Source organism: Ursus arctos, unplaced genomic scaffold, assembly GCF_023065955.2.
Source record: "Ursus arctos isolate Adak ecotype North America unplaced genomic scaffold, UrsArc2.0 scaffold_36, whole genome shotgun sequence".
NCBI classification, from domain to species: Eukaryota; Metazoa; Chordata; class Mammalia; order Carnivora; family Ursidae; genus Ursus; species Ursus arctos.
In genome coordinates, this window is record NW_026623050.1 from 19,653,110 (window position 1) to 19,674,945 (window position 21,836).

Below are 21,836 nucleotides of genomic sequence, written 5' to 3' on the forward strand. Positions count from 1 at the left end.
ATATATTTTAAAAGCCTTTGGGATTCTAATTAGAATTGCAGTAAATCTATAACTAAATATGCAAATAAGTGACGTCATTAATGTATTTTATCTTAGAGACATATTTTTCTCTTATTTATCATTATTCTTTTATGCCTGAATCAGATTTCATGGTTTTATCACATTTTTAATTAGTTTTATTTCAGGATACACACACATAAGGTTTATTTCAGGAGCTATACACACACATATACACACATTTATTTTGCTGCTTTGAGAATGATATATTCATCATTCAAAATCATATAACTATACATTTCTTAAGATTTTTACCTCTCAAGTTAATTCAAGAAACTCGCTTAAAGAAAATAATTTTTGAATTATGTTAGCTTTTTACAAGCCTTGTGTTGAAAAAAAAAAATTGTTGCCATTTCTAAGAGCCAAACTATATTTTCTATTTTTTAAATCATTGCCTTCATATAAATTTTCAGACCACTGTATTTATTCTCATTTTGCTCCCAATTTTAAAAGGAGGTTTCTAATAATTAACATGTGGGTATGATATTAGTTGTTTTAAAAGGAATATTCTTTATCATGTTTAGAAACCATGCCTAAAATCTGAATTATGTAAGTTTTTATCATGAATGGGCACTAAAATTTATCAAATGTTTTTTCAGAATTTATGAGATAATTTTTTAGTTATATTTATTATGATTATAGTTTAAACAAAGCTTTTCTGGTTAAAATAAACTGTACTTGGTGAAAGCGTTGTATTTTATCAATATTTCATTTAGCTTTTATAGTTATATGTACAAACTAGTTTCGTGGGGTTCTCTGGCCATGTTAAGTTTTTATCTCAAGGTTATAGACACAAAATTAATTAGGGAGATTGTGTTCTTCTCTACTCAAAAACAGAATTGAAAAAGAAACCTTATAAGCAGAAATTATTTACATAGAAGGCATAAGCAAACCTATAAACTATTAGAATAAGAAGTTTTAACAAGATTGCTCCTTACAAAATCAACATACAACCTCAACAGCATTCATTTGCACATGAATAGCCAATTAGAATACGAAATTTAAAAAATCATTTAAAATTGCAATGAAAGAATTAAAATACCTACAAGTAAATTTAGCAAAATATGTATAAAACCTCTAGGAAAAAAACTGAAATTTTATTGAAGGTAAGACATAAATAAATAAGTGAATAAACGAAGTACCATGCTCATGAACTGTACAACAGTATTGTCAAGGTCGCAAAAAATCTACAAGTTCAATGCAATGCTGATCAAAATCTCAACAGCAGACATAATAAAAAAAACCATTTTTATTGCTATATTTTATTGCTTCATTTGCTGTAGCAATATATTGGAAATAACCTAAATAATCATTAATAGGGGAGTGCATGAATAAATAATGATCTCTTCATAAAATGATACAGGGGTTATAAGTGAATGAACTTATAGCAACATTTATTAAAGCTCTAAAACCATATTGAGTGAAATAAAGCAAGGTATAAAATCATAATCATTTATAAATATTTTTAAATATATTAAATAATATATAATTATAAATGCATAATATTTATGGGTTGATCAATACAAGCATAAACATTTAAGGAATAAGCTCTGAATTCATGGAATGGAGAATGGGACAGGAAGAAGTATTCTTGGGATCTCAACTGTTTCTAAAATACTTTATCTTTTTTAAAAGCTGCAAATCAAAATAGAGATGTAGATCACGATAAAACTCCAAGGTTATAAAACCAGTTTATCATTTGTAGTTATTCTCTAGAACCTCAAGCTTGCACTTTAGGCATTATTCTTAACCTCCCTTTAAAATTTTGTAACTATGTGTATTTGGTAAAAATTTATTGAGTACCTCCTATGTATTGGGCATTGTGTTAGACACTAAAGATCTGTGACCAGGGCAAAGAGAATTTCCTCACAGAGCTTATATTTTGGTGGGCAAGACAGACTAGAAGCACCATAAATAACGCAATGCAACATTAAAGAAGTACTGTAAAAAAAAATAATAAAGGCAAAAACTCCATCACAGTTTCCTAGTGTTCCAGCTGTTTACCAATGAAAGCAGTTCCCCAGAGAGACTCGGTAGGGAGTGGTTGTTGACTAATTATCATGTTGCTCTCCTTGATTGTTTCTTATATTTAATAATTTTCATGTTTTTCCTTTTATGAATCTTCAGAGTGTAAAAACTTCAGGTGAACTTCAGATCTAGTTTTGTAGACTTTCTCTATAATTTTAAATGTTTCTCTCCAGGATTTGCCTTTTTATTCTTCTTTCATTATTGCTTGTGTCTTGTCATTTTATTTTAACTCAATATTGAATAGAACCTGTGCCACTGCTAATACCCACAACCCCAAACTCCCCAAATCCCTATAATTAAGAAACTGCCATGAGCATCTTAAAGCTACTACAAAGCAAGTTTTACACTCCATGATCATCTATTCACAGAATTGTTTTCAACTATTCAAATTCATGATTTTCCTGCAAAGATGGCAACTTGTCTCTGTAGCTATTATATTACAAGAAGAGAATATTTCTGTGGATTAGAAGCCAGGCATTTAGTTTGGTAAGGAAAATCTCCATTGAGTATGCCCATAATTTCATTATTTCTCCACTGATTCACTAACCCAATATTCCAAATTAGAACCAAGAGAACAAACCTTTCAAAGTTACATTCCCATTACAGAGTTCATCCCTTCCTGATATCTGACCTCCTGTTCGATCCACACATCATCTAAACTTCTGTTCTTCCACTGCTTTATGGAGCTTCTTTGTTGTGTCAGACAGAGATAGGTACTGAGAATATAAAACTAAGACTATGCCTTCCCTCATAAACTCAAATCTTATAAGGAATATGTATCCATTTGAGACCCACTTGATAGTTACAATATATTCTCATATTTAAATGGCACCAGTGCTCATTGCCATGCCTTATGCAACACAACTTCTCCAGTCTTCTCTGAAAAAAAAATGTATATCTATATCTAGATATATCTATCTTAAATTTTTGGAATTGCTTTCTGTTTCTTTCACAGATGAGAAACAACTTGGCTAGATTTAAAATTCTAGGATCATAGACTCTCTCCCTCATAATTTTGTAGGCATTGTTCCATTTCCTTCTGAATCTTATTTTGTGAGGAAAAATATAGACCAGCTGAAATTTTTTTGTTGCTTTTCTTCTTGGATTTATTTCTTCTTCCTCCTTTCTTTTCTTCATCCTCTTTACTCCCCTTCTCCTTTCTTTTCTTCCTCACCTAGGTATGCATGGTTATATGTTGTGCCTTACTACTTTTTCCAAAACAAACTGAATTCTTTAAAAATTCAGATTTTTTAGCTCAAGAAATTTCCTTGTATTATACATTTTATTAGGACTCCATTTTCTATTCTGATTTCTTCAGCAACATCATTTCTAGCAATAGGCTTTCTCCTTTGAGTCCTTGAGATATTGTTATCCTTTTCTTGTGCTATAGATTTTGTTTTACAGAAGCCCCTTATTTACTCATCCTCAAAGATGATTATCTATTCAGATAATACATTGAGGTAAATCGGTAAGAGAAACAGTTACTTTTCAATAGTCTTTGGTGACTGGTATATCCAACCATTTGAAGTGAGGGGTGCACAGCCCATAGCCTGACTTCGCTCAACTAAACTAGCTAGGCCCCTACTGCTGTGTTTACTAACTTCAATGACTAACAAGAAGAAAAAACGTGTTCTGAAACTCTCAATCCTCAAAATGCATCATGCCCTAGTCCCTTCCTACCAATAATGAGTTACCTGGTATGAATACACACTGCCATATGGAGGGAATCCATCTCTTCCTTTTCTCTCCTAGGTACTGTGTTTGTTAAAAATCGTGGTGCATGAATAGACTTTAGAAGAGAGATGTTGACAGGTGAAACAGTTACTGACTGACTGCATTAGAAAGAGATCTCAGGTGCTAGTCAGCATTCAAAGTCAGGGTTGAAGTTGAAACTTTTCTGATTTTTTTTCACCGAGTTGCAAGTAGGAAAAACAGCAGTGACTGGCCATATTCACACCTATCAACTTCCCCAATTTTTTTTTAATGGTCTGTCCCATCAGGTGGATTTCAAAAGACCTTTTCAGAGGCAAGCTAGTTTGTTGGTTGAAAGAGACCTCAACTAAAATAAGGAGACCTACCACTGATACTGCCCAGCTAGCTTTTAAGACAGTTAGCTTCCAACCCCTTAGCTCTAAAAAGAGATTGGTCAAAGAGTTTCCAAGGCTCTGTTTAGTTCTAACAACCTTTCATTTTAAAAACTATTTATATTTTTCAATCCTAAAATATTTCAAGATAACTAAACTTTCCAAAAGAATTCTAAAAGGATATCCAACTAGCACAGTGACTTAATTCAAAGATTTGACACATCTCAAATCTTATTAATCCTGATAAATTTCGCAGCACCATACTGCAGCATGCTATAGCCATGAAAACTCACTGGTGTACAGCAGCAATATAAGATATTTCAATCAGTAATGTGTATATATACAATGGACTGTTCACTCAGCCATCAAAACTAATGAAATCTTGCTATTTGCAACACTGCGGATGGAACTAGAGTGTATTATGCTAAGCAAAATAAGTCAGAGAAAGACAAATATTATATTATTTCACTTATATGTGGAATTTAAGATAAAAAAGAGAGGGAGGCAAACCATAAGAGACTCTTAATTATAAAGAACAAACTGAGGGTTGCTGGAGGGGAGGCTGGGAGGGTGGGGAATGCATTAAATGTGAGATGGGCATTAAGGAAGGTACTTGTTGAGATGAGCACTGGGTATTATATATGTAGGTGAGAATCACCATATTCTACTCCTGAAGCCAATACTACACTATATGTTAACTAATTTGAATTAAAAAAAAATTGCAAGAGAAAAAAAGATTTTAATCAGTAGTAACTTTAAGGATAAAGCACAGAAATCTAAGAAACCGTATTGTTCCAGGAAGCAAAATTAATTTAAATATATATTTGAATGATAACTGTGGAATTTAATAGGTAAAATACTGTGGAGTTTAATATAAAAAGTTGCAAATACAAGCTAAATATTATCACATAAAAACACATAATCTTAAGATATCCAGATGCTATCTGTCTGTATAGTTATGGTGTTTATCTTTGGTTTCACATCTTTCTGCATTTTAGCTTAGCAAGATTTTAAATGCCATAAAACAAAACAAAACATCAAGACAGAGTTTGCTTTTTCCTCTTTGATGTGTAAAAGGGTGGGGGCTGGGAGAAAAGAAGTATTTAATGAACATCACAGCACGATATATACTGTACCCTCTAAACCAGAGATCTTTTCTATGCCTTGATGGAATGTTATATTCCTTCCAAAGTTTGGGTCAATTACTGAAAATGTATCCTAGTTTCTACTTTCAACGTTGTAACATATCTCAGAGTTCCTTAAATGTAAAGATTTTCCTCCAATGTCACTTCCACTAGAACATCATCTTCTTCCTCATCTATTGCCAGTTAAGTTCACTTTCACTGAGTTCCCCAGCTGCTTCTTCAGTCTTTCCATTGGTGGTAGTGTAAACATTCCCAATTCAGTAATCTTGTCAATTAACTCATTTACATTCTATACAAATTTCAGTCCAGCCTTACCACTTTTTATTTCTTTGCTGCACTTTTTTTATCTTTGCTGGTCAGTTCCCTCTTTTGATTGTCCATGTTTGTAAAATGTCACATGGGTTCATCACTGGGAAATAAGGCAGCAACACAACTACACACTTTGCTGTGTGTGTAAACTGAAGAGGTGAACACCAGCAGACTTTGAAAGAAGCAATGTAATTGATCACTGATGACATATCTTTTATGTTGTGATTTGTAGACTGAAAAACTAGCAGCCAAGTTTGTACTTATGCAATGATACACATTTACTACACCATGATAACTGAAATCTGAACCTGTTTGTTGGGACAGGGCTGTTATTTTACTCAACTATGGGAGCTGAAATCTGGGCACACCACACCATGTAAAGTGGGGAGTGCTTGCACATTCAAACAATGAATTGTTCCTTTAGTATCTATCAAAATAACATCATAAGTTTATTATATAATTGGCAATAAAATGTATGAATTATTAATATAAGTTTCTTGCCATTATGGAATATAGTTAGGAAGAAAAAAAATCTGCATAATTAACTACAATACCAGGCACTGCATAGCTGCTAGGGGGTGGTATAAATACCTGGCCACGAAAGTAGGACCTGGAGTCTTCAAGTTACAATCATGAATAGCATGACTATTAAAGCAATAATGGTAATGATAAACACTTTTAAACTACTTCCTAACTCCACTTGTTTAGGGTTGTGACACATTAAGGCCGTTCTCAAGCCTATGTTTGACTTGATTGAGCAGCAAATTTCACATTTTGTGTTAGCAAGGGAAATGTGTATTGGTAGAGTCTAGTCAATATTTCTACCCAGGCAGGTTCACAGAAGTGTTCATTCACTGCTGAGTACATAAGTATGATTTTTAATGTTTTTCTCTTCCCAATGCAACTGTCCGTATCTCTTTAGGGAACACACATACACAGAGACAGCAGGTACATGTAGAAGACTGCAGAAAAGCAATTTGTAAAGGGGAAAACTTGTATCTGTGCATTTAAACAGTACCTTTTAAAAGGTTTTAGGCAAGTCTCATAAGCTGTTACTTGTTTTAAAATGGTATAAAATTTTTCTTCCAAAATAAAAGCAGCAAACAGAAATCCAAGTTTCCTAATTAGAACTTTACTTTTCCTAGCATAACAATCTCTCAAATCCTATAACAACACAATTAAAGACTTTAAATTAACTTGGTGATTAGAAACTCAAATGAAGAAAGGACACCTCCTGGTGAGTGTCCTGATGGAAGTCTTTTCTCAGTTATGAACACATTCAATCAATAACTTGCCTGACCATCATTTCATGATGTTTACTCTGGGCAGAAACCAGCCACTGCTGTATCACCGCTCATAGAATACATACAAGACAATCCATACAAGTTTTAACCACAAACCCAAGCCATGAGCAGGCTCTGGTCCTTAGGGAAACAATGACAGTTATGCAAACTGGATGCATGCGTTTTCACTGTCTCTTAGAGGCCTTTTCCCATCAACTGTGATTTCAACAATAGTTACAAAAACAAACAAAAAACTCATCTCACCAGGTTCTTGGTTAACAAATGGTTTTACATTATAAAGAACGAGTTTTCCCTATTAGACATTTGCGGACTCTAAAAATTTGCCATCACTATTCTACGCAACCCAGAAAGTCTTAGTGAAGGAAGTAGATTCCCAAGGTTGTTGGGCAGAGCATCAATCATCCCGGACTTATCTTCTTACAGATCTAGATAACCATAATGTCCATATTTTTCCCGTAATTTTTATATGTGGGCATTATGCATGAATCTTCAAGGAATTTAATAACTTTGAATATCCCCTTATAAAGAATTGCATTATCATAATAAACTTGGAAGCATTTCCGAGCAGCTGTTAAATGCAAGGCTCAAAATATTCTATGTATTTTTTAATCAACTCTTCTTAGCCTCACCGCAGTGCTGTCAGGTAGGTGGTTTTATCCCCACTTTAAAAATAAGAAAATGAAAGTTCATGGAGTTTTAATTATCTGTGAATGAGTGACTGAGACCATCTGCATAATCAAAGCAGTATGATTCCATTGCCCAGGATTTTTAGTATTTGAAGAAGTCAAGAATATAATTGCAGATTATTTATAGGATAAAAAAAACGAAAGTATTTTTATAGTAGAGGTGTTTGGACAGGGCTTCATAGGATGACAGAGAAAGGATGCTCCCAACATGTGGTTTGTCTTTGTGAAAACGTGAAGAAAGTGTTCAAGAATTAGTCTAATGTGAACATGGACCCACAACATGGATGAAGTAAAAGGTCATCAGAAGCATCTTAGGAAAGTGCTGGGTTTTAGGACTTGATTCATGGTACAGTGAGATGCAGGTGTCTTTCCAGAAGAGTATGGAGTGATGAAAATGATCCATCTTTTACTCAAATGAGAGAAATTATTTCTAGAAATAAATCCAACTATGCCACTTCTCAGAAGCTCTGGGAAAATGTGTGAACACTTCTAAATGGTATTCAAGGTACCAAGCTTTTCTTAAAGGTTTCCTCTTGCTACTGCCTCATCTGTGTTCCATTCATACTAAGTACTTGCAGTTTCCAGAATACACCACTCTGTCTGATGCATGTGTGCTCGTGCTATTTCCTTGACTTCCTTTGTCTAAGAGATGAGCTCCAACTCAGCCTTCAGGAGCCTCCTTAAGGATTTTCTCCTCTGTAAAATCCTTAGCAATATTAGTTGCTAAGAAATTAATGTCTGTGTTTTAAGCCCTGATCCTTCCCCCAAAAAACCATCTCACTGTTCCACAGAAGAGTATTGGGAAAATACTAGAAGCATTTCTATTAAAGTTATGAGCAAATCAAAAACATTAACTCTGTTAACCAAAGCCCCAACAGGTGTCAGATGGAACACTGCAATTAAGTTTATTTGGAAAGGATTTAATAAAGAAACTATGTAGAAAGGTATGGGCAGGGGTTATAAAGAGACCAGAAGGAATAGTGAACTATTGAACTACTCCTTGCGTTAACAGTAACAAGAGGAGGAAGCAACTAGAACCTGGAAAAATATTGTCACCTAGTGAGGGCTGCTTGAAGGAAATTATGATGTTTGGTTGCAGGATTTAGTCAGCACAAGGTGAGGCCACAGGAAGGAGACTAAAGAAATAAATACATGACATGATTCTCTTCCCTCCTTCTAATCCTTTGCCAGGGCTTCCCTTTGGCCAGACCCAAATAGACACTAGAGTACAGAAGACACCATTGAAATTGTCAGATAGCCTCTGAGGGCAGAAGATAGAGGGGAGAAGGGTGGAAAATGAATTTGGAGAGCCAAATGGAGACTAACAAGCACATCTACGTTAAATACTACCATGTAATATAGAAGGACAAGCCAATCAACTTAGCCAAGGCAAACATGAGGTATAAAACTTGGAAAGGAAAAGTGAAATGTTTCATTGATTAAAGAGAATTGATTAAAGATAATTGATTATATATGTGCAACACTCAAGAATTAAATACAAATCTTTCATTAAAAAAATTCAGTTGGTGGGAGCATCTGGGTGGCTCAGTTGGTTAAGCATCACACTCTCGATTTTGATTCAGGTCTTGACCTCAGGGTCCTCGGTGTGGAGCCTGCGTAAGATTCTCTCTCTCCCTCTGCCCCAACCCCCTCCTTTCTCTCTCTCACTCACTCAAAGAAAAAAAAAAAGGAAAAAAGAAAATTCAGTTGGATGGATAAAAAAAATTAATACACAATCATCACTAGCCTTCCTTTTATCAATATAATGGAAGAAGTGGTCCTATTTAAAATTGGATAAGATAAAATACCTAGGAATAAGCTTTTAAAAATATGCAACACTCTGGGCTGGCTGGGTGGTGCAGTCAGTTAAGCATCAGACTCATGGTCATGAGATCAAGCCCCATGTCAGGCTCTGCTTCCAGCAAGGAATCTACTTGAGATTCTCTCACCCTTTCCTTCTGTCTCTTCCACTCACGTTTGTTCTCTCTCTCTCTTTCCCTAAAATAAATATATTTTTTAAAAAAGCCTCTAAAAACTATGTAACATTCACACAAAGAAAATGTACACAAAAAAAGACTTGAATAATAGGAAGATATATTTTATTCTTGAAAAGGAAGACTTCATTTCATAAGGATATCACCAACTTAGGGATGACATAAAACTGTCTTACTTTCCCAAAAAAGTTCTCACCTTTGCTTGTGAGCCCCACTTTCTACTGCATGGATGCCTCCTTTATTGATATCACAGTTCAGGTCTGTATCCTATTAGTTATTTGCACCATAAGAAAATTATTCAGATTTTTAAGACCTATTCCAGCTCACATTAAACTTTAATCACTTATTAGATTCAGAGCTCTCCTTATCTCCCCACAAGCAGGTGAAAATGCTGTTGCTAGCAGAAGGAATAGGAGGAGGAAGGCATGGGCTTCTCTCATCTGTACCTTCCTTCTTCCCTCTGGTGGTAGTTACTGTGCTGTGGAGGAGAAAGGAAGGAGAGGGAAAAGACAAATGACTACTTCGATTTAAGTGATGATATTTGTAGTCGTCTACTTAAGGGTCATTGTCTATTCGGCTAATGCTAAGGACTGTTCCTGTTCATTGTCTTTGGGGAAGCAGAAGCTCACTAGAGATGGCTGGTGTGAGACTCATTTCCAAATAGATCCTCAGGGCATTAATGGACTCGTCTAAGGATCCAGACCTGCCCTCTTATTCCTGATGCACCTCACCTGTTTCATCATGCCACGTTCCTCTCAGGTGCATGCATCTTTGCCCCATCTGTGACAATCCCTGACAAGGCTATAGCCCACGACCACATCTTCCCTTTCTTGTCCCCAATTCTGGGACTTACAGCCCATTCAGAAACCATTTCTCATACTTCCTGGCAGCCATAAGGAGGTAGTACTGGCATACTGTGTGGCTGGTTGTCCCTCATTTGACTCATGTCATACTGTCTGCTAGGAAGGAACCAATTCAAAACTGAAATGACCATTTTGCTTCCAAGGATTAGGAGTATTTCTCTGGGAGTTTTCTTCCCTCTACCTCAGGTAAAACCAACCAACCAACCAAAACGAACAACCATTTTCTATCCACCCCTCTTTCTATCTTTCAAACCTTTTATTAAATGACTGAGATGGGCAGGGTGGGGGGGTCCTTTTGGTAAACTGGCTCTCATCAGGTCTTGTTGAAAGGTTCTGGCCCAAATCAGTGATCCTCTTAAGGTAGAAATTGGATCTCTTAGGGACTTTTATTTTAGCTTTGGTTATTAGCCATTCATTCTTTCATTTATATATTTTTTAAAAATAAGATTCTTGTTAGTCTCATATGTTACATATAAATTGTTAAGATCTCTGTGGGACAGCTCACGGATTGGAAAAACAAATATTATTAAAATATGCATATTACCAAAAGTAATCTACAGATTTAACGCAACGCCTATCAAAATACTGATAGCATTTTTCACAGAACTAGAACAAATAATCCTTAAATTTGTATGGAACCACAAAAGACTCCAAATAGCCAATGTAATCTTGAAAAAGAACAAAACTGGAGGTATCACAATCCCAGATTTCAAGATATCCTACAAAGCAGTAGTAATCAAAACAGTATGACACTGGCATCAAAACAGATATATAGATCAATGAAACAGAATAGAAAACCCAAAAATAAACCCACAATTATATGGTCAAAGCTATTGGGAAAACTGGACAGCAACATGCCAAAGAATGAAACTGGACCACTTTCTTACAACATACACAAAAATGAACTCAAAATGGATTAAAGACCTAAATATGAGACCTGAGGCCATAAAAATCCTAGAAAAGAGTACAGGTAGTAATTTCTCTGATACTGACCATAGCAATATTCTTTTCCAAATATGTCTCCTGAGGCAAGGGAAAGAAAAAATAAACTATTGGGACTATATAATAATAAAAAGCTTCTTCGCAGTGAGGAAACAATCAACAAAATGCAAAGGCAACCTATTGAATGGGAGAAGATATTTGCAAATGACATATCTGATAATGGGTTAGTATCCAAAATATATAAAGAACTTACACAACTCACCACAAAAAATAAACAAAATAATCCAATTAAAAAATGGACAGAAGACATGAACAGACATTTCTCCAAAAAATACATACCGATGGCCAACAGACGCATGGAAATATGCTCAACATCACTCATCGTCAGGGAAATGCACATCAAAACCACAATGAGCTACTACCGCACACCTGTCAGAATCGCTAAAATTAAAAACATAAGAAGCAACAAGTGTAGGCGAGGATGTAGAGAAAAAGGAACCCTCTGAACTGTTGGTGGGAATGCAAACTGCTGCAGCCACTCTGGAAAACAGTATGGAGGTTCCTCAAAAAGCTAAAAACAGAACTACTTTATGATACAGCAATCATACTACTGGGTATCTACCCAAAAAATATGAAAACAGTAATTCAAAGGGATAGATGCACCCCAATGTTTACAGCAGCATTACTTACAATAGCCAAGTTATGAAAGAAGTCCAAGTGTCCATCTACTGCTGAGTGGATAAAGATGTGGTGTGTATACACACACGTGCACGTGCGTGCGTGCACACACACACACACACGGAATATTACTCAGCCATAAGAAAGAATGAGATCTTGCCATTTGCAACATGAATGGATCTAGAGGGTATAATGTTAAATGAAATAAGTCAGAGAAAGGCAAACACCATATGATTTTACTCACATGAGGAGTTTAGAAAACAAATGAACAAAAAAAAAATAGATACAAACTGAAAAATCAACTTTTAACTACAGAGAACAAAGTGATGAATAGCAGAGAGGAGGGGGGGGATGGGTGAAACAGGTGAAAGGGATGAAGAGTACATTTATGATGAGCACTGAGTAGTGTCATAGTATTGTTGAAGCACTGTATTATATACCTGAAACTAATATTATATGTTAATTACACTGGAATTAAAAAAAAATTTTAAATAAGAATCTGCTTTAAAAAATCTCTATGGAAGGGGCGCCTGGATGGCACAGCGGTTAAGCGTCTGCCTTCGGCTCAGGGCGTGATCCCAGCGTTCTCGGATCGAGCCCCACATCAGGCTCCTCCGCTATGAGTCTGCTTCTTCCTCTCCCACTCCCCCTGCTTGTGTTCCCTCTCTCACTGGCTGTCTCTATCTCTGTCGAATAAATAAATAAAATCTTTAAAAAAAAAATCTCTTTGGGACAAAATTCAAGTTCCATCTACTTTGACAAGTAAATTTCACTTACAGAAATTATACTATGAACTTGTAAATATGAATAAGTATTCATTATAGTTTGTTTATAGTAGCAAAAGATCAGAAACCAAAATATGGTTAAATAAATTATGGTATATTCACATAATGGAATAAAAGACAAACATTATTTTTAATGTCTTAAATATTTCCATGTTTTAATTATTTGTAAACATTTCAGTGATTCATTTTCATGCAACTACTCATTGAACGTTTACTTTGTAGTTAGTGCTGTGCTATTCCAGGCTATCTTAAAGAACAAGGGCTAGCTTTATACGTATTGAAATGGAAAGATCTTCACAGTGCAGTTTTAGATGAAAAGATAAAGGTAAGTTTAAGGATAATTAGAACATATGTCCTATTTGTGGAAAAAATACGTATGTTCATAGATGTTAATACATGTGTGTATAGTAAGAGGTTGCTGTTATTTTCCCCATTTTACAAAAAGAAAACAGACTTGAGAATATGGCAAAATCTGATCAGAGAACCAGTGGAGGTATAACAATGACTTGAATTTAAATTTATCTGACCCCCAAATCACAGGCACTTTCCAATACAGCATGTTAACCCTTGACTAACCTTCACCAGGGGAGAATGGAGTACACATTTTTATGCCATCAGATCTTGCAAATATACATTATAGAACTTATCACGCTGTATTGCAGCAATGTGTTCATAGGTTGGTCTCTCCTGGCCTACTGTGGGCTTCATGAAAACAAATGTTCTACGGAGCCATCTTTGTGGCCCCAGTGCTTTGGTAGGGCACGTTGTAGAAAAGCTCTTCTAGGCATGAAAGGCGATAACACATCTTTGTACCTAAGCAATGAACAGAGCTTACTAGTGGCCTAGTAAGGCAACTGCAAGTTCTTCTAACCACAGTACTACTATCAGGGTGTCTTATGGTATCTGAGAACCATATGAAATTTTAGCTCAGTGGTCTAAATATGATTACACCAAAGCCTCAAACCTGCATAGCAAATTTAATTTAGTGAACATTTATCAATACCTATGATGTGCTATTAACGAAAAGAACCATTCATTTCCATGAACTCACTTTAAAGTACCTTATGCAGAAAATGTGCATGTCAATGATTAAAGTAACCTAAAAGTTTGAGTCAGTAAATGTGTGCTCATTTGCAGGTCGCCCCTCCAAAGAGTCAGTGGGTCAGATCTCTGTTCACGTGGACATCACTGCTACCCCGGGAACTGGAGAGCATAAAGTCACTGTAAAAGGTATATAACGAGTCCAGATAGACCAAACAGCCTCGTAGACCTTAACCTTTGCAATAATATAAAAAACATATTTTTTCTTAGCTCTGTTTTTAAAAATATTTAATGACTTTAGGGCATGCTCATAATTTTTTCATGAAACCAAAACTTTTGATCTAAAACTGAAAAAAATCAATGGCACAGATATTTAGCCTATATTATCTGAAATATCTAAATGGTTTAAATACATTGGAGATTACATTTCAAAACAATATACATTGGACATTTTCTCTTGTTGATGCTAGGTTATACATTGAACATTAGTACTATGGTTGGCTCCATAACTTGTCAAATTTTATGATAGGTCAGTACCTTCTTACTATTCACATTATCTACCTATTTACTTCTTTTTCTATGTAATTTTCAACAACAGGCTTTTTTTTTTTTTTTTTAAGGACTGGTTCAATCTTTTGGTTTTAGATTGCAAAAATACAATCTGAATGCTGGGGTCATTTTGAAGGTGATATTTAATGGTTAATTTTGCTCAAGGGAATCATATTCTATTTTATATTATCATAGACTTAGTCACAATATCCACTTCACTAAAAACTATGGCCTTCTAACACATTTTAAAATCGCATTGCCTGCTGTATGTTTGCGTTATAAAAGTAACACAGTTACAGTCTATAACAGATTATGTGCAGTGTTGCTAAGGGGCATGCCTACACTTGCCAGTATCTTTAAATAATTTTCAAAAAATGTTGACGCTACACATCAAATGACCAAAGTTTTGTGAACTTTTACAATAACTATGTTAATTATATATTTTTAACATTTTCAAAGGATGAGCAAAAGTATACATATAAGAATGTACATTTAAGAATTATGATGCCTGAAATTAGGAATCAGTCATAACATTTAGGAATAAGTGATGAGCTAAATATAGGGTAGAATATCCATGTAGTAGAATATTTGCAATTAGAAAATATATAATGAATTAGAAAGATATCCGTGATGGACTTTAAAAATGTAACTAACTACTTATAAGACTATAATACATTAATCCCACTCTGTATATAAATATTGAAAGCATACATACTAAAATATTAAGTCGTTGCCCCTTACTGATAAAATTATAGATTTTATCTTAATCTATTTTCTATTTTCTGTATATTTTCTAGGTGTTTCATGATGAACATATCTTCATTTTTTATATTAAAAACATCACATTTTTACTTAAACAAGAGAAAAGATAACTTTTCATTAGTAACAAATGTCATTTCAGTTATAGCTAACTTTTCACCACACCAGTGCCACATAGCTAAGAGCTGAAAGCCCAATCAAGTGTGCATTCCAGAGAGTAAATTGCTTTTTCTTCAAGGATATAAATATATATTTATCAATGGGGTTAGGGTGCTATCAAGGGCAAGTTATGTCTTCATACATCATTTTTTTAAAAAATTAACTCTAAAAAAAAATTAATTCTAAGGACCAAAAGACAGGCTAAGATTCCACCCATTTGTTTGCTAACACTTTGCATTCCTTTCCCTTTGTGGTTTTTAGTGATTGCTATTAATGACCTAAACTGGCAGACCACCGCAATGTTCCGGCCCTTTGTGGAAGTTTGTATTCTGGGACCTAACCTAGGAGACAAAAAGAGAAAACAAGGCACGAAGACAAAAAGCAACACATGGTCACCAAAGTACAATGAAACATTTCAATTGTGAGTCATGACCCAACTCACCTACTCAACCAGGCAGTAGCCATTATACAGCTTAAACCTATTGAGGGGTTCAGGGTGGGAATGGCACTGGGCTTTGCTAAGGAAAGCAACACCTACAGGTGGATGTATTCCTGTTCATCCCTGATCCCAGCAAATTAAGACAGCTATGTTTTTAGTTCCCTTCCATTGCTCAATAGCAGTTCAGTACCCCCCCTGCATCAAGCACTATTGTAGGAATTTGGTATATATAACAGAAGGTCTCTGCTCTCATGGAAGTTCCTTTCTGGAAATGAGGAACGTCATTGATGAAAAACATCAAAATCACAAATAAGCAAAAATTGATCATAGGATAGTATTATACAGAGAATTAAAACAGGCTGATGTAATAGATTGGCTGACTGGCTGCTTAGATTGGGTGTTCAGAAAAGTCTCTCTGAGTGTGTGACTTTTAAATCGAAACCCGAGGGGAAGAAGAACCAGTCATGCAAACAAGATGGTGGAGAGCATCTCAGGCCAAACAACATGGCTGGCACAGAAACTAAGGCAGGAGCACACCTGGCATATTTAAGAAACAGTATTCAGTGGGCAAGGGAGTGAGATGAAATGAGTTTGAAGAAGTGGCCAGAGTACAGGTGCACAGGGTAAAGGAGACTAGGTGACATTCTAAGTTCAGTTGGAGGCCTTGAAGCATTTTTAGATCAGAGCATGTATGATCTGATTTATATCTTTAAGTGATTCTTGTGTTTGCTATATTTTAAAAAAAATGATAGGAAAACAAGAGCAAACATGTAAAAAAGAAGACTATTGCAGTAGTCCCGGCAAGAGTTAATGCTGACTCACAGATGATAGTAGGGAAATGGAAGTAAGTAGTAGAGAGATGGAAGGAAGTGGAAAGATTCTGGTTATGTACTGGAAGTAGATTGTATAGGACTTGCAGTCTACTGGAGGTAGCACATGAAAGAAAGACTACGTAAGTTAGGTTTCTGAAAACACTTTAGGGTATTTCATCAAGACAGCCTTATTTACAAAGGAATTTACTAGGATGTGAGAATCGAAGGACCAAAAGCAATAGTGATGTAAACTGGGGCTAATAGTGCTCAGGGTATCCCCCCTACTGTGCATGTAGGAGAGGAAGATTAGTTACTAAAACTGGGGGCAAAAAACTTCATGTGTCAGCAGCCACCTCAAAGACAGCAGTGGCCTTCCATGCAGGTAAACAGTACCCTAGAGGCAACATCACACCCAAGGGGCCGGGGAAATAGACTCTGACCTCATCCTCATCATTACTTCTGATTTCCTGAAGGGGCTCCCTTTTGGCCAAAACCGACTAGAAGCCACAGTATAAAGAAGCTCTACTGATACAGTCCTAACAGGTCAGCATTCTATTAAGTACAAGGAGAAGGATAGGAAGTTGAGGCAAATGGAAATTATCTGGCAATGAATGAAATCAAAGATGACCTCTAGGTTTTGGGCATAAGCAATTGGGTAGTGATCTTCTGAGATGGGAGAATTGGGACAAGAGATGAGTAGATCAAAGATTGCTTTTAAATATATTAATTTGGAGATGCCTAAGGTACATTCCAGAAGGGATATCAAATATATAGTTGGATCTAACTTGAGAATTATCTGCATAGAGCTATAATTGCATAAATCTAGATGAGTTGACCCAGGGAGAGAAAAGAGAGGAGGACCCAGGACCAAGCCTTTGGGGGTTTACACATGCACACGGGCTTAGCTTACCGCAGCAGTTTCTCACTGGCTTGGTTCATTGTGTGTTTTGCATTCTTAGTTTCCCAAACACTTTTCAGCACACTAACTTCTGAATAGTAAAGTCTGTTACCACTCATTAAAACGTAACCATCCTATCACATCTCTTAAAATGGCTGTAACAGATTAATCATATTCATAATCCCTGCTAGTAAACCAGCTCACAAGATCCCATGTATCTACTCCTCTAAATTACACAAAAAAATTCAATGTAGTTAAAATGTCCTCTAAAAGTTTCTAGGAATTACTTGAATCATGCCAAATTCAGATATAACACTGTGAGGCACTAAAATCGTGCATGATTCTGGGAGAAGGCAGCATTTTGATGCATTTTAATTCACAAGCAGCTCTGGCTCCCATCAGATTTTGCTCTTCTGTTCTTACCCATCAGGCTTCCATTTTCTTTCACATTATTTCAGGTTGTTTCTAAAATAAGTGCACACTTCAGTTATCAGAGTTGCCCAGAAACAAAAGTTTGACTCTGCAAAAAGTTTGATCTAAAAAAGTCACTTAGAAAAGAAGGGGATTTGGAAGCTCGCATTGCTGCATTCATTAGAAAGTCAAGGAAACCTGAGGATGAAGTAAAATAAGGGACAGGAGAGGATTATTCTCAGGGTATTACCTCTCAGCCTTCTTCATTCTGCTCAGCTCTGCACTGCCAAGTTGTTATTAGGAGAGGCCACCCTCAGCCCCACGCTTGACAGGTGTCTAACTGTGGCCATCGCAAAGAACTGGCATTGAAGCACCACGCTCTGCTGGAACTGATTTACTCTGGAGATCTGTATCTAATTTGGCATCTTGTGAATAGTCTTGTTGTCTGTGTTAGCTTGATAGTCTGTTGTGTATTCCCCTGAGAAAGGGCTCCTAGATATAATAGCATATCCAGGAGTCCGAGGTAAAGACAAGAGAATGTAATAATTGATGTTGAAATGGCATAGAAATTCTTGCAAGATCTACCCCTTTCTTTAATCTAGCCCCCACAGTCCCTACAACCCCATCCTACCCCTATATCAGTGGGAAGACTACACCTCCAAGAATTAAGTATATTTTAATTAATGTTTCTATTAATATGTTTACTATCAAGACAGTAAAGCATATTCAGATTGATTTCCTATTTCTATCGAGGCAAAGATGTTTTTAAGTTAGATTGCTAAGTAATACCTATGCGAAAACAATTTAAAATGGAAATGATATTTGTATCCAAGTTAAAATACATGATACTCCATTTTGCCAAATAATATGCTGAGGAATGGAGAAAATTTTTAACAGTATTTTAGAACCATATTGATCCCTAGGTGACGTCCAGGTTTTGCTCAAAATTCTTATTTTTTATCCACACAGCATTCTGGGTAATGAAAACCGGCCAGGGGCCTATGAACTTCATCTCTCAGTTAAAGATTACTGCTTTGCCAGAGAAGATCGAATTATCGGAATGACCGTAATTCAACTACAGAACATAGCAGAAAAGGGAAGCTATGGGTCATGGTATCCCCTTCTGAAAAATGTCTCCATGGATGAAACTGGTTTGACTATCCTTAGAATACTCTCTCAGAGGACCAACGATGACGTGGCTAAAGAATTTGTAAGACTGAAATCTGAAACGAGATCTGAAGAGAGTGCTTGAAACAAATACTGCAAGATATCATCTTTGAGAATCCATAACTCTCACTGACTGCTGCATGCATGTGCAAATACATGGGAATGTTTAGTTCACTACGTTTCAGTGTTTGCCAGTACTCAAGTACAATGTCTACAAAGTATGTGGAAAACCTGCTGAACTTTTATACCAGTTCTGGTCTTTGGGAAATAAATGTTCCATGAAGTGCCAAAATCACGATGTAAAGTGAAATATACAGAATATCTTTTAAAATGTTTCATTTCATTACCAACTTCTCATCCTTTAAACATACTAAAACAACAACAACAAAAAAAAAAAACTCATGTTTTTTAGTTTGTCCATTGTCTTTGTTAAATTGGCTTATATTGCCCATAGATCAGAAAGCATCCATTACCAAATTCTGTTTTATTTAGACTTACCTCATTGTAGATGTCATACAAATAACTTTTTCTATCATAGCTAGAAATAGTCACTTCTAGAAAGTGTTTGTAATTTTATAGTTGCAGATCTATTGTGATGATTTTTGCATACAAATTAAAATAGAAAAGGTGGGAAATATTTTATGCCGACCAGTTTCCAACCTTTCTGAAATATCACTGTGAAGAAATGCTATTAAAGCAAACTTATACAAAGCAATGCTAAATAGAGTTTGTTAACAATGTTTGATATATTGACAAAACTTTGTTCTTTAAAACTGCCAAGGTCACATCACATTTGTAAAAAAAAAAAAAAAGAAAAAAGAAAAAAAAAGGTAAGTTGATACATTTACCATCTAGCATTATGTCTTGGCTTTATCAAATGTCATTCTTTAGAAAGCCATAGGATTAAGGGTTTAGAGATGCAGTGGAAGGTTTGTTTCTTCAAATTACCTATAATTAGTAACTATACTGTTAGTGTTTTCCCTCTGACAGTTATGACTATCTCCTTATTTACTTAGCACTTTAATCAGTTAAATGCTTTTTTCCTTTAAGAAAATATTCAATGATTTATACTGAATGTAGCATTACTATATATTGCACTGGAGCAAAAAGACACGCCTTCAACTATTTAGTGAAAAATGTAAAATAAGATCTGAAGAAACTGCTTATAATTTTGTAATTTATGTTATTGATAAGCCCAAGATGCATCAGATACAATAGGAAAACAACGTAATACAGCTTGGCACATTAAAATATAACTAGGTTGGATTTTGAATATGACATAGTTTATGAATATTTGCCTTTATCTGTATTTTTATGGTTTGATTTTTTAGAGTCCGTATCTAAATACTTGGCTGTAGAACAGTATCTTGTAATTGTAACTTCTGGTCATAACTGTTAGTGGACAACATACGTGGAAACAAGAACCTGTTACAATGATTATGTTTTGTGAACAAGCTGGTCTTCTATGTTAAGGACAGAAACGACTGGTATCATGACTCTCAGAACCATTTTGCTACTGGGTGTGAAAACAGACCAGTGAGATCCACTAATTCATGTTAAATTGTTAGGCAATTGCTTCGTTAATAACTTCTCCAAATGCATAGTACAATGCTCTCCTCCGGCATATGCATTAATAAATGGATGTATATTGAACACACCCAACACTATTGTATCTTCTGCCTTTTTCATTTACGCAGCGTAATTCATTTCTTAGGAATAAAAATCCGAGACTCTTTTTACTGGATAGAAGAACACTTTCCACATTATTTGGTTCTAACGGCTCATTAAAATTTGAGAAAATTTTTCCAGGTGTTGTGTTCGCTACCGATTAAAGATAATGACACTGAACATAAGGAAGAACTAAGGTTCCGTATGTCTCTGAATACTGTTAAGCCCCATGAGGAACACGCAACATTTAACATACCAACAAGCAACATTCTTAAATGGAAATTTATGTTACAAAAGGTTTTACTATATTATTGAATGATTAATTCTAGATTCATCTTATGGAACATCGACTTGAGCTCTTCAGGAGCACGTTGTCATAAAGCACGATACACTTGAAGAAATGGCAGTTTGGGTTAGCATTGATCACTTTAAAAAAATTATGAGCTAAGTATTTTTTCCAGTATTTAATTGCTTCTATTCATTCTGTCTTTTTTTTATACGATAGTATACAATATGTATCAAATGCTAATGGTGGCATTGTCAATTGGATCTACTTATTAATATCACGAAGTACAGGTAATAACTTAGAAATAGTTCTAAATTCTGCAGGCTTTGTTTCTCACAAGATAGAAGCATTTCTGTTCTCTCCAAAACACAGCCTGTTGTGTTGACATACCCAAATTAGTAAGCACTCGGAAGTTCACAGCGATCACTGTCAACGGTAGGATCCATTACGACGTATGGTAATTTGTTTATCTTATTCTAGATAAGATGCCCAAAGATAAAGCTCTGTTATTCATCTACAGATACACCTCCCATTAGCAGTTCTTAAAGAAACGAATGAAAACCAAATTTGGCCAAAATGAAGTACTTAAAACCATGGTGCAGCACTTACTGTTTAAAGGCACTCTGACGAATGATCGTTTAAGTAATCAGATGTCCCCCTCACAACCAGCTCTAATGCACCTATTTCTAGGATAATTTATATATTGAATTTCCCTTAAATAAGGCACATTTATAAATGACAATTCTAGCTTCATGTTTTTCATTGGGCTTTT

At 35.4% G+C, this 21,836-nt stretch overlaps 1 protein-coding gene and 1 long non-coding RNA gene across 5 annotated transcripts in view; one reads left to right on the forward strand and one right to left on the reverse strand.

Moving 5' to 3' along the window:
• UNC13C (unc-13 homolog C) overlaps nucleotides 1-20,764 on the forward strand; it is a 755,970-nt gene extending 735,206 nt beyond the window's left edge. For all 3 annotated transcript variants that reach the window (XM_057306313.1, XM_057306314.1, XM_048219406.2), the window contains 3 exons: nucleotides 14,013-14,105; nucleotides 15,645-15,804; nucleotides 18,913-20,764. In XM_057306313.1, the coding sequence (XP_057162296.1) occupies nucleotides 14,013-14,105; nucleotides 15,645-15,804; nucleotides 18,913-19,195 (536 nt within the window). In that variant the 3' untranslated portion in view covers nucleotides 19,196-20,764. The remainder of the gene's footprint in view (nucleotides 1-14,012; nucleotides 14,106-15,644; nucleotides 15,805-18,912) is intronic.
• Nucleotides 1-21,836, reverse strand: part of LOC123002083 (uncharacterized) — a 264,337-nt gene that overhangs the window by 61,011 nt on the left and 181,490 nt on the right. The window lies entirely within an intron of this gene.